General features: G+C 52.2%; 3 protein-coding genes across 3 annotated transcripts; 1 reads left to right on the top strand and 2 right to left on the bottom strand.

Annotated features, from left to right (window-relative positions):
- Positions 1-1,455: 1,455 nt before the first annotated feature.
- Positions 1,456-4,903, bottom strand: BO66DRAFT_317792 (DUF1765-domain-containing protein; the record flags this gene model as incomplete). The annotated part of the gene is made up of 2 exons (XM_025643577.1): positions 1,456-3,985; positions 4,041-4,903. 2 exons carry the CDS (start codon positions 4,901-4,903, stop codon positions 1,456-1,458), a joined length of 3,393 nt encoding a protein of 1,130 aa, XP_025506106.1.
- A 4,407-nt stretch (positions 4,904-9,310) lies between these two features.
- BO66DRAFT_427158 (ATP synthase subunit H) lies at positions 9,311-10,086 on the bottom strand. The gene is made up of 3 exons (XM_025650330.1): positions 9,992-10,086; positions 9,839-9,917; positions 9,311-9,706 (listed from the first exon to the last, which is right to left on the bottom strand). Exons 1-3 carry the CDS (start codon positions 10,016-10,018, stop codon positions 9,444-9,446), a joined length of 369 nt encoding a protein of 122 aa, XP_025506105.1. The 5' UTR covers positions 10,019-10,086; the 3' UTR covers positions 9,311-9,443.
- A 920-nt stretch (positions 10,087-11,006) lies between these two features.
- BO66DRAFT_30586 (transcription factor SUA7) lies at positions 11,007-12,342 on the top strand. The gene is made up of 2 exons (XM_025643240.1): positions 11,007-12,161; positions 12,225-12,342. The coding sequence occupies exon 1, from the start codon at positions 11,086-11,088 to the stop codon at positions 12,121-12,123; it is 1,038 nt and encodes a 345-aa protein (XP_025506104.1). The 5' UTR covers positions 11,007-11,085; the 3' UTR covers positions 12,124-12,161; positions 12,225-12,342.
- The last annotated feature ends 634 nt before the right edge of the window (positions 12,343-12,976 follow it).

The following is a 12,976-nucleotide window of genomic DNA, read 5'->3' as shown; positions in this document are numbered from 1 at the left end:
ACTCACGACCGAGCCCGTGCACTGTACTGTAGTGTACTGTATACATCCACCGATCCATCCCTCGAACCCAGCCAGAGAACGGGAACTGGGTCGCGGCGGGTTTATAGGGGGTTTACTCGGGTCTAGATCCTGGTCCCTATCATCGTACGTTTTTCCCCCTGTTCCTAAGCCGGGGCGAAACAACCACACAACCACAGCTGAATTGAAGCCGCAGATCAATCTGCCCTGCCCTGCCTGCCCTGCCTGCCCAGCCCTGCCCAGCCCCATCAAGAGATAAGTCGGGGATACCCACCCTCCCCTCACTCGACTCAACTCATCCATCTACGTCACCCCGTAGGCAGAAATAGTAGGGCCCGGTGGGGTGATTGACCGGATCGACATCCTGATACTGTACTGTACCTATAGTCTGTGCCGGATACTAGACTAGACTAGAGTAGACTAGACCAGACTAGAGTAGACTACTCCGTAGACTACTACTACGAAAAGTCCTTCGAGCTCCTGCCCTCAGAGCCGGGCCCGAGATAAACCAAACCCTAGTTATTCATGAACACCGTTCCCCATTCCCGGATACAAGCATGGACGATTAGGGATCGAAAGTAATTGTCCACGGTTGGGTTGATGATTGCCAAAGTGGACTAGATAGCTACGGAGTACTCATGATGGAGCGAGCCCTTGATCATGTAACGGAAGATATATCTTAGTCTTACACACCATTCTACATCATCTTTTCTTCGATTTTTATTTTCCCCACAAGAGACAGAGATTTGAAAGGCTACCCCCGTAATCAAAGGGTATGTATGTGTGTATGTATTCTGACAGGGTAGGGAAGTAAGTACTATGTTTACCATAAGGCTACAGCCCAATCCAATTCACCAAGCCCCAAGATCGAGAGAAAGAAACCAATCGTGTCAATATAATAAGCACTACGGAGTAACTAGGTGTAGTTTGTACTAAGCTGTACTGTACTGTACTGTACGTTCATGACGAAAACAACAGACAATTAAAGAAAAAAAACTAGACCGCCCAAATGAATATGAACAAGGAGACGCCGGAGTTGACATGTATTAGAACTCAGAACAGTACCGGAAACTAAAAGAAAACAAACACCCTTGATGCTGTATGTGAAAATCTGCGCCGTGTCTCTTTTATGTGTGTCAAGATCAATATCCATCGGCCCAGTTGAAAAAGCCCTGATTTATATATACAATACATGTGCTCTGGGGGTATGAGTGGAACAGGAAAAACAAGATGGAGGTGGGTTCGGAATGCGGGATTAGGATTGATGCATTAGTTTAGATATGGATCGTCCCCAGGGTGTATATGCTTGTGGGCCATAGACAGGTTTGGAAGGGAAGAGGTGTGGAGGAGGATTTTGGATAGGTCGTGTCGTATAATATAAAAGGTTGTCGTTTCGGAGGTCGTCAGCGGGAGGTGGCTGGACTGTACAAGCCATCATCACTTGCGGAAACTCTCAACGCCCAGCGTTGGGGTCTCGACCAATCGATCGCAGGGCACGCCCTCATCGCGACGGCGGGCGAAGAAGTTATCGCACTCCGACACAATCTGTGCCCATTCCGCTAGTGCTCGGCCCGCGTATTTGCTCGCCGCGAACCGATCGTTCATAACAAGCTTGAAGTCTAGCCCATCCGTCGTCTTGTCGGAGTCAGCGGTGTCCTCCGTCGGCGTCTCGTCCTGGTCGTCGGAGTAGGGGCTGGTCTGTCGTCCGTCACTCATGGCGTCATCATCGCCCTCGGTAGCGGACACATATTCGGAGGTTGTATCACACTCCGATTGCTTGGCCAGGGCCTTGCGCAGCTGGAGATGTAGTTGCGACCCCACGGGAAGGCAAGGGGTAAATAGTCGCTTGTTTTTACTCGGCCACTGAGGCCGGTCCATCCATTCCAGCGAGAATTTGAATGAATACGGCTGATGCGCTGTGCGAGGCCGCCCCAACTCCCCGGGCCCGTTGGGCTGCCGCCACTGATTGTCTGGTGGCTTCTCTGCCCTCCCCACTGCATCAGAACCAGAGGAGTCTGACTCATCGGAACTACTGGACGAAGACCCTTCACCGCCAGTTCTCGAATTCGACGACCCCCCAAACATGGCTCTCAGAATACTCCATTTCTTCTTGGTGGGTGGTTGGTTCTCCGCGGGGTCCGGCTTCGATAACGCACTACCTGCGAGAGTTGATTTCTCCGCTGGAGCCGGAGGTATGACGCGATCGAAGGATACAAAGAAACTAGACGGAGACAGCTGGTTATCGCAGCGAATAATGATGATCCTACGCCCCGGTGCCGGGGTACAGGGAGCGGACGACAATGGTGCCGAGATCTCTTCCTCGGCTTTGGCCTGGAAAGCCTGATAGTACTTCCAGGTCCGCTGCAGCCGGTTGTAGAGTGTCTCATATATGGTGGTGTCGAGCATGGTCGGGTCGTCACTAAATCGACCTAATCTCCAACACAGCAGACGCTGGAAGTATGCTCGAACCATGGGACTCCAATGACTGAAATAATGGTAGAACAGAGACTCGTCCAGGAGGAACTTCAGACAGAGGTCGGCTTTCCTCTCTTCCGAGGCGGTCCAAGTACTCCAGATGCAGAAGAGAAAAGCGAACACGCGCACCTCAGTAAGAGAGTTGTGGCTTTGCATCATCTGACGGCAGACCTCCAACCAGAACTTCCAATCGAACAAGTCGGCTTCGATGGAAAGAGAATATCGGGTGACGATTGGGATGACTTCCTCGACGAAGTCACACAGAAGGAAGCACGCGTTATGATCGAAAAGCGACGTTTTCTCCGCAGCAGCCCTCATTATGGTACCAAAGGACTCCGCATACAATAGCCTGGCATGATTCGGCTCGAGGGAGGATTCGGAGAGAAAATCCCGCAGCAGGATGATGAGACGGTTTTCAGCCATCAATCGATGGCTGTTCGCGGTCCCCAAGGGCAGCGCCGAGACAGCTGCATCGGCACCCTCAATGAAATCGTCGAACGTGACAGCGGACGCGGTGTGGGTGCTGTCTGGCACCTGGGGTACTGATTGCTTGTACAGTGTATCCTCTAAAACGACCAGAAGCTGCGAGTGGACTGGCAACAGGCCAGGTGCCAGGATACGCTTTGACTTTTCTAGCTCCGGTGGCAGCGCATCCGCATAAAGCACATGAATGTATTTGACAAAGACAAAGAAGAGATCGGTGTCTCGACCGCACCATCGAGTTGCCCAAGGGCTCTGCCACGGGATTTGAGCGGTACTCAGTGGAACATCGGGCTTTTGGCGAAGATACCGAACAAGTGCCGTGTGAGCGTAGAACGATAGACTGCGCAAGGCGGCCGGGAAGTTTGCGGTGAGTTCCTGGGCCAACGCGCGTGTTCCGCTACCCTTGTCCAGTTTTGACTGGTCAAGGACTCGCCGGAAGACGCTCGGTGGTGTGTTCCACAATCGCACAAGAATATCTGCCACGCCAGGGCAGAAAAAGAATGCATAGGCACAGGCTTTCCCGCAAAAAGCGACCAAGCTGGCCGGAGCATGTCTCATCGACATCCGCTCAACCACGAAAGCCATCTGGGAGAGCAGGTTCTGAATGAAGATGTTCCTGATATTGTGGTGGATAGATTCCAGAAGGAAGTCCGAGCCCGAGGAACCATCCGACGACTCTGATATCGACGTCGATGCATTTGTCAAGGACCTAGAGAAGTTTCGACTCGACGGAGGCATGGGAAATGGTATTCTCCATTCTGGGCGCGTCATTATTCCTACCACCGCTTCCAGATACACGGGTCTATCGGTTCCAGATATTGACTGGTTGTTCTTGCCGTTCAGCATCTCCATCAATCCAATCCACCATTTGTTGAGAATATTGACTCGGCGATCTAGGTCTTCAGGTCGCAACTGCTTGAACGACGAGTGCGAATGGCTGCGGTTGAGAAAGGGTAATAGGGAAGAGCGAATGACATTTGCCTTCAAAGCACTGGACTTGGACTGGAACCTGGACAATGGTAAGAAAAGATGTCCCACACGAATATCCCTGTCAACAAACTCACTTTTGAAAATCAGCCTCGAGATTGCGGAACACTCCCCACAGTTCATCCTTCTTGCGCGGAAATTCCATGCTAGCGGCCAGATTCGCGGTGGCTGGTGTTTTGGGCACCGGGGGGAGCACGGGTGTCGAAACGTTGAGTGATGCGGCGAGCTTTTCTAACGATGTTTTCGGCATCAGCGACTGAGGCGATGAGTTGCTGGGAGTACTCGATCCATCGAATCGGCTCTGAGTAACGACAGCAACCATGGGGCGCCGCGGGCGCTTGTTCAGTATAGTTCTTCGTCGGGTGGGGGCCGCGCTTTCAGATTCGGTGCCCGAGTCCGACTGCAGACTCGATCGCGATGATCTGGATGATGCTACCGGCGGATTCAATGTCGATTGCTCCTCTGTCCGCAGGGACCGAAGCCGAGAGCTCTTCCCGGATGGAGGCGAGTTCGACAACCATGGTTTCCGGGCCAAACTGACGAGTCTCCCTGACATCGATCGAGCTTTGGAGGGACGGGCTACCGGCGACGGGGGTCTCGTTTCGGTGGGTTCTTTGGCTGGTAATGAGGTCGCTTCTGAGCCGGTTGTCGCGTCGGACAAGTCCTCCGCGGATACAGTGAACCGCGAGACGGCAATGGTGGGCTTGTTCTTGGAACGGATGGAAGTCCGTCGCAAGATATCCTTACCCGCTGCTACATCCTCTTTTGACGGTGAATCCGACTGGGTGGGATGTGTGAGATCGGAGAATGTTCTTCGGAGGCCAGGGTGAGCGGCTGCTTGTGCTGCCGCGAGGTCAGGAAGGTGGTTGTAACTGGCGGCGTGATTGAGAAAGGCATGTTCGTCATTGGGTTGAGTCATGATAATTTCGGAAGAAGACATGGCCGTGGTTCGTTCGTTCGGGTTATAAAACGGTGACTGTAAAGGGCCCTCGAAAGATGCACATCTCCCCTCCAGCAGAGAATTGGATCGAAGCTCAGGTGGGACGGTTGGGAGGCCAGCTCCTCTAGGTACAGCAACTGCACGACACACGAGATTAAACCATGCGCTCAACGACTTTTCCCTCCTAGCAATAAAAGTAGCGATTACTGCAAGTGGATTGCTGGAAACAAGGCGCGGAGGCTGTGGAGGGGAGGGCGGGCTGGCGGTGGATTATGGCGGTGCAGGCAGAACGTCCGGGCAGGCAGAAGAGGAACAAGCGAATACGACAGTGGTGGATCACCGGGCGCTCGAGCTGAATGTTCTCCTGGGAAGCTGAAATTTCGAGGCTCGACAATCTGTCAGACAATTAGACAGGAATTAGTCAACGCTGGCAATGGTGACAGAGAGCTGCGCGCGCTGTCGTTTTGGCGGACGGGGAAGAATTGCGGCGTTTCGGGGGGGTCGGGAGGCTGGAGTATAGCGGCGGAGAAGTGGATTGAGCGAGGGGCAGGGTTGGACGCCGTGGTAACGAGGGGGAACAACAAATTTGTCTAGGAAACGACAGGGCTGGGGGGAGTGCGAAAGCGAATGGAGATTTAACGAGAAAACGAAGACGATTTTAAAGAAGTATGGTGGTGGAGCAGGAGAAGTTTAAACAGGAGAGAGATAGAGAGAGAGAGCGGATAAGGGAGAGAGGGAGAAGAAGAGGGAGAGAGAGAGAGCAGCCAGAGAGCGAAGGGGAGGGACGGACAGGAGAGAGAGAGTGAGTGAGTGAGTGTCAGAGAGTAAGTAAGAAAGGGAAAGGGAAATCCGGGCAGCGCAACACGCGGGCTCAAGGCAGAAATACGGATCTCTTACAACAACGCCAACAATCCCCTCCACCGTGAGATTGAGTTGTTTGTCTCTTTCGATTTCTAATCTCCTTCTTCGTCTCTTCGCCTATAATTCCCAGAGATTGGGCGCAAAGAAGGGACAGCGAGGGGAGAGGCAAAGAAATTTCAAAGTGAAGCGTCCCTTTCAGCTTTCTTTATTTCGGGCCCGAGAACAGCAGCAGCAGCAGCAGCAGCAGCAACAACAACAGTAGCAATAGTGATCGCAACAACAAAAGCAGACCAAGACGAGGGCGAAGAAAGGACCGACTCGATTGAAGATGGGACTTCCTCCACGTTTAAGGATCCAAAGGGAGAGAGAGGTTCCAGCCTGTGGATGTCGAAGCCGTCTGTTCCTGAATTAGGTTTGTGGTTTGTGGTTTGTGGTTTGTGATTCAATGTGGGAGGAAGGACGATGATTTTATTATTATTTTTATTTGGATTTATTATTTTTCTCCCCATTTCCTAGCTGCATCGGATGGTGGTTGAGTGATGATGAATTGAGATGAACCGAATTGACATGAGTGTCCTGCCTCGTCCTGTCCTGTCCACAACGCATGATTGATTGATTACTTCTGAAGCGATTGACAACAAGGTATTGATACCAGCCTGTTGTAACTTGCAACTCGACTACGTACCCCTACAAGCCCACCTCGTCTCCCCACCCCAGGGCAGACCACTTCCAACCCTGGATCTAGGAATCGTCTTTATGAAATGATAGTCCTCGTATCCTCCTCTTAGATTTTGTAATACTCAACATCATCATCATGATGATTACTCATGAAATCACACCCTTGTGGAAAAGCCAGTCTCAATACCTATAAATACCTGGAATCCCTGGAAGGCGACTTGACTCCCTCCCTCCCCTCCCCCCACCCTCCAGCCTTGCATTCTGGGGGAACGGAATCTTTCAATAATCGTTGTCATGATGAATCACCCTACAGAAGGGGATTGACTCTGTCGGTACAGTACTTGCTATGAATAACTACACTAGCTATCAGTAGGTTCGATCCCAAGGGACCAATGCTTAGTCTTTGCGTTCTGGTGAAGACAGAGAGGACTATACATGCAGTAGACCGGTCGATAGGGCATGTACTGTACATACTGTACATACATACAAGACGATACCATACAGCAGCCCAGCATTTCTGTCCCCATCACTACTCAGTGAAAAGTGGATGCTGCTGCTGCTGCTGCTGCATGCACGTCCAACCGACAGAGAAGAGGTGTCTAGAGATAGTCAGATATAACTTACTTTCTGAGGTAATAGTTGGTGGTGTAGGTGAGAGACTGCTGACGGTTTCCTCCTACTGTAGTCGCCTACCAACCAGGTTATACATAGTTATCTCTACTTTGTACAGTACCGAGGACTCCTACCGTACTGGCTACTCCATACTTCCGGTATGGCGACAACGGAAAAAAAAAAAAAAAAAAAGACCAAGGACCCTGGAGCTAGGAAGGCCAACACGGATTCAACCCTATATGGGAAGAGGGAGGGGGGCCAGAGGACAGGGACAGGGACAAGGAAGAGAAGGGGAAGGGGGGGCGCGGACAACCGGCGTGAAACCAACTATGAGTAATGGATCGCGCGTAGAAAAACTTGGCACTGCCAAATCTCCCGTCCAAAAAGTAGGCCAAAACAGTAGAAAAGAAAGAGGATCCTTAAGGTGTGCACGGAGTACTGTACTGTACCTTGGCTCCTGTCATGATGCAATCTCTCCTATAAATAATGTCTCCTCTCCTACGGCGGTATGAAGTACAGTCAGTACCTACAAGTCCTCTGGTTGTTTCCCTGTCAACTTGGCTACTACTCGTACTAAGCCGGCGTTGCTTTGCCCCATCCGGGCCCCATAAAACCTACCGACCCCATCGTGTTGGTCCCCAAATGGAGATGAGACCATTCTATCTGGATCGTCTCTCATTCTACTACCGTACTCTTCGTCTCTCCTCGAAAGAGGGGAACGGATATACTGACTCAGGTGCCTCTAGTCTAATCGTTATCCTTGATTATCATTGAAACAGTGGCGGATTCCTCTGCGCAATCTGGTTTATCCCCGAAGTATGTCGCACAGCCATAATCGGTCCACCGGGAGACCACCGTCTGCATTCCAGGATTGTCTTCGGTCAACGTCAGGCGGTGGGATCGAATGCAGGTGAATTGTGTGACAGTTACAAAGATAGTGAGCTGCTTCATGGGTGAGTGAACTGGCTGGCCGAAAGAGCCAGCAGCAGTCTTGCAGCACTCCAGCCACCCTAAGTTATAGCCACCTACCGGCCGAATGGGATGTCTCTCTCGGTTCAGGTTCGTCGTGTCTTATGTCGACTAAGGGATCGACTCTGCAGGCTGGGTGTGTTCGGTGGGTATGCCACTAGATCTATTTAAACCTTGATAAACCTCAGGGTGAGATGTTGTCAACATATCGACTGTGCATTGGCTGAGCGAAGAGACTATTGCACCATAGCTTGGTGTTTCTCCTGCGCACGGGGAAGTCAAACCCTTCCGACGACGAGTAAGTGCTTTTCTTTCTTTCTTTCTTTCTTTCTTTCTTTCTTTTCTTTTTTGCCCCAAAAAAAAGTGTCTATCAAAGTAAACTTGCGACAAAGAAGGGAAAAACCCAGACTGGATGATCTGTAGCCGAAGCTAAGAAACACAGCTGGGAGAGCGGTCTGAGAGTCGTGCTGGAGCTGTCATATCTCGTCCGTCACCCGATGAAGAACAAGAACGACCACTCCCTTCCCCCCCCCCCCCCCCCTGCGTCCAGTCCAATTCGACAGATCTCATCTGCAATGCTTCTCATCCTTATTCTTTGGTGGATGGACGATGAAATTCGATTGCGTGATGCATCTCTTGTTTGGATTCGCCCGATGCAGACGGGTATAACACGTTATTGATCTGCTGCCCTTGACTCAAGCCCAAATGTAAGCTGTAAGGTAGGGGGATGTGCATCCCTTGCGAATCCGAAGCGAGGTACGTATTCCGGTAGTTAAGGTAGTCGGTGTCCGGCGCCCATGTGCCCTTCTGGATGGGCTGGCTGGCTGGAGTGGCTCCAGCTGTGTTTGGCCCTTTGCACACGTCGCACGATGGGGTCATCAGTGCAGCCGGCCATTCTTATCCCGACCAGTTCGTATCAGGTCTGTCGGGCGGGGAACAATGGGGACGTGTGCGCTTTCTGGTCTCAAGTATTCCAGTAGTTAGTTACTTGGTTTTGCCTTTTTCCCACATAGTACGGAGTACAGTACTTGGTACGGAGTACGACTCTACTTTATCAATCGGATCGGATCGATCAATTCCGCCCTACCGCCACAACCTAGTGGCCTTAGGCTCGCAAATCTCTGCTGCCTAGCCCTGCTCCGGGGTAATGCCCATGGCTGGCTTGAGGCTAACGGGGCTGGTATAACATGATAGATACCCTCCAGTGCACCTCGTACGACCCATCCATCCATGACTGCGCATCCGAATTCAACTTCAGGTTCAATGAAAGAAAAAGAACTTCATATGCTCCAAATAGGTTTTAATTTACAAAGTGACCTTCGGAGGCACAACAACCGGGAGACAGCTCATCACATCGGTCTCATCACGTTTGCCCATTAGCCCCGAGATATCCTTCTATCTTGCCGTCAAGACAAGCAACCTAGTGGGCAGCGGGAGTCTCCTCCTCCTCCTCGAACCAGCTCTCCTCAGCGGGGGCAGCCTCACCAGCGGCGGCCTGACCCTCAACCTCGACCTCCTGGCTCTCGTAGGACTTCAGCTCACTGGCAAGGTTGGCCTCCTCGGGGGACTGGGGAGCGGCAGGGGGGGAGAACTTCAGGACGTGAGCATCGGCATCACCGGGCTTGACGGGAGTGGGCTTGTAGGCGCGGAGTTCACGGAGGTAGAGGTCCTGAACAGGGTCGGCTGCGAAAGAGAGAACGTTAGACTTGCGTCGTGGGGGAGCACGCCGGGTCGAACATCGCGAGGCCAATGCGACTACACGACCAGTTCCCGAGAGTCGACAACGGCGGCAGAACAAGGAAATGGATCACCTACCCTGACGGATGGCGGAGGTCAGGAAAGTGCGGCGGGCAACAGAAACCTGTTGCCGAGAGACGCGGGTGAAGAGAGAGCGCTACCAGAAAGGGTCAGTTCACACGGAGGAGGACTATACCGTCAACCACGGAGGAAATATTGCGGTGAACTCACGGAAGCTCTGAGAGACTGGGACATCATCGCGACGGAGAGAAGGGGGGAGATAGACGAGGGGAAACTCGAGGTGGGTGGGTTTCTGCGAGGAGAGCAATTGCTGTCGACCGTGATTGAAAGCCGATGTTGGAAGTTCGACGTTTGTTCGGGAGGCTTCGGCTTGGCGGGCTGAGTCAGCAGCGGCTGCGGCTCAACTGTCTTTCAGGTCAGGTCAGGTGCTTTCTGCCTGCAATCCTCCGTTTGCTTACCTGATTCTCCTCTCTCACTTCACTCTCGTCCTTTTCGTTCTTTGTCCCTCAACCTCCCAACTCCCTCTCTCCCCTCCTCCTCTTGGACAGGTCTGTTTCCACCACCTATCCGGCCTCTCTTGTCTGAGAATCCGACACGTCTACGTCGCTCTGCTCGTTTCTGGTCTCCCCGATCATAACGTGCAGCTGCTACCTGTCAGGTTCTGCGGCCCATTTTTCCGTGAGACTGTAATCGTTCACGGAGACCTTGACTGGTTCATCGCGGTCGGACAAGCTTGGCCTCAAGGCGTGCGAAGACCCTCGAGTGACGGAGATTGATTAGTGACGGCACCTCCCCTGGGAACGTGCTATTCTGAGTTGGGGAACTGTTCGCAGGACGAAGAGTCCTTTACCTGCTCTGAAAGGTAAAGATGCATCAGTTCACCATGGAATTTGATCCCATCTCTGAGGTGTAGGCAAGGTGTCGGTGGCAGCTGGTCTGGTAGTGGCCCTGCCTGCTCATCGTCCAAGCCCATGTCTAGTCCTCATATCCTCCTTCTGCTGGGAGTTGTCTTCATCTTGCTTGGAAAGGGTTTGCAGCAGGCTAACATGAGAACGAAAGCCAGTGAGACGCAGAGACGTGACTTGCTCGCGAGACTCACGATCCGCGCCGCTGCTCCCTTTGCGTTGTTGCTGAAGAGGATTTGAATCCTCCCTTGACGAAGAACAGTCGCCACACTGTTCTCGCCGCTTTACATTCGTTTGTGTGCGCGCAAACAGAAGCCGCTCTACTACAGGAAATCCGCGAAAGTCGAGCCGGCGCCAACCCCACAGTCCATCGCAGAGAACACGATACGACCAGAGAAAATGGCCACCCAGAAAGCTGAGCCGCAATGGAAGAAGAATCTATCCGCCCACATCATCTGCCCCGAGTGCAAAGAGGTCCCCCCGAATCTCGAGTTCCCCGGCTCTCACGAAACTGTCTGCGGATCCTGCGGGCTGGTGCTTGCTGATCGAGAAATCGACATGCATTCCGAATGGCGTACCTTTTCGAACGATGACCAGAACAACGATGATCCATCTCGTGTTGGAGACGCAACGAACCCGCTACTCAATGGTGACCAGTTGGAAACTCAGATTGCCAGCGGTGGCTCGGGTCGAGTGCGCGACCTCTACCGCGCTCAGAACAAGCAGTCGAGTGAGAAGGCCAACAAGGCCCTCCTGGCGGCGTACAAGGAAATTGGCGCGCTCTGCGACGGTTTCAATATCCAGAAGAACGTTGCAGACACCGCCAAGTATCTGTTCAAGATTGTCGATGACGCCAAGGCTTTCAAGGGCAAATCGCAAGACGTGATCATCGCCGGTTGTATCTTCATTGCGTGTCGTCAATGCAAGGTGCCCCGTACCTTTACCGAGATTTTCGCTGTCACGAAGGTCACGCGAAAGGAGATTGGACGCATCTACAAGGCTTTGGAGAAGTTCTTCACGGCTCAAAACCTCGAGCGGATCAACGCCGTGGTTTCGAGCGGTGGTGTCCCCGATCCCAACGACACCTACACCGCGACCACCTCCACCAAGCCCAGCGATCTCTGCAACCGTTTCTGCAACCTTCTCGATCTTCCCTTCCAAGTCACCAGCGTCTCCTCTGCTCTCTCTGATCGCGTCACCACCATGGGCGACCTGGCTGGCCGTTCTCCTCTGTCTATCGTGGCCGCCTGCATCTACATGGCTTCGTACCTGATGGGCCACGGCAAGTCCGCTAAGGAGATCTCCCAGGTGGCCCACGTCAGCGATGGCACCATCCGTGGCGCATATAAGCAGCTTTACGCCGAGCGTGAGCGCTTGATCGACCCCGAGTGGATCAAAGAAGGCAAGGGTGACCTGAAGAACCTGCCCGCTAGCTAGATCGTGATGTCCTCCTCCCTTCTCATTGAAGCAAAAGCGTAAGGAAACCCCGGGCAGCCGCACTCTGCCTTCAAAATTGCTCTAATCTTTCCCAACTTTAGCGTCCCCCCATCCTCCTCCCAAATCCCCGTATATCTAGTTTCAGCCTTCAATGACTGGTGTGCGCCTTCAGACCAAAACAAAAAAGAAAAAAGACCAAAAAAAAATCTCAAATAAAAGATACCCTTTTTTTTAAAGAAACATTTCCCGTACTTTCTTATTCTCAATCTCTCCCTCTCCCCTTCCAGTCCCTCCCTCCAGATTTTCCATTAGCAAAGAAGAGCTAGTTAACCGAAGTGTTCATAATACATGCTTTTGTTGCTATGAATACCACAAATGAAACATCCATTCTATTCCCGCGACAGTTTAACATCACTCTGTGTGTGTCTCTTTTTGCTTTGGAATTACTTTGAGTTCCTTCTTGCTTTGAATTGCTATGAGTTCCTTCCGAGTAAGCAATCGGTCGATGCCATCCATTCCCGAGTTCCCTTCCCTCCCCTTCCTTTCAGTATCCTATCCTCATGCTCTGGCCGAAGCATGACGTCCAAGTTAGATCGTGCCTTTTAACGTCTTTCTGCGGGCCTTTGCTAGCCAGGTAGTCAGGTAGTCAGCCAGTCATTCAGTCATTCAGTCATTCAGTCATTCAGTCATGTGGATAACTATAACCGATAACTACTTCCGTTAGTCTTGAGATGCCAAGCGGACTCGGGTTTATGAAATCTGTGTACTGTACTGTGCTGTACTGTACTGTATATCCACCGGCCTACATGTAGGTGACCTCGTGGGTATTGGTGGATTGTACTGTTGCTCTGTA

The sequence above is a fragment of the Aspergillus aculeatinus genome, assembly GCF_003184765.1.
Source record: "Aspergillus aculeatinus CBS 121060 unplaced genomic scaffold BO66scaffold_12, whole genome shotgun sequence".
In the NCBI taxonomy this organism is placed as follows: domain Eukaryota; kingdom Fungi; phylum Ascomycota; class Eurotiomycetes; order Eurotiales; family Aspergillaceae; genus Aspergillus; species Aspergillus aculeatinus.
The sequence above is the reverse complement of the archived record's forward strand: the minus strand, read 5'-3'. Positions and strand labels throughout refer to the sequence as shown.

Bases quoted from the DNA above. Each gene is read 5' to 3' on its own strand.
- BO66DRAFT_427158 (XM_025650330.1), bottom strand. From the start codon at position 10,018: ATGATGTCCCAGTCTCTCAGAGCTTCC. The intron at 9,918-9,991 runs GTGAGTTCACCG...CCTTTCTGGTAG, and splicing joins CCCAGTCTCTCAGAGCTTCC to CGCTCTCTCTTCACCCGCGT. The intron at 9,707-9,838 runs GTAGGTGATCCA...TCTCTTTCGCAG, and splicing joins GACCTCCGCCATCCGTCAGG to CCGACCCTGTTCAGGACCTC.
- BO66DRAFT_30586 (XM_025643240.1), top strand. From the start codon at position 11,086: ATGGCCACCCAGAAAGCTGAGCCGCAATGGAAGAAGAATCTATCCGCC.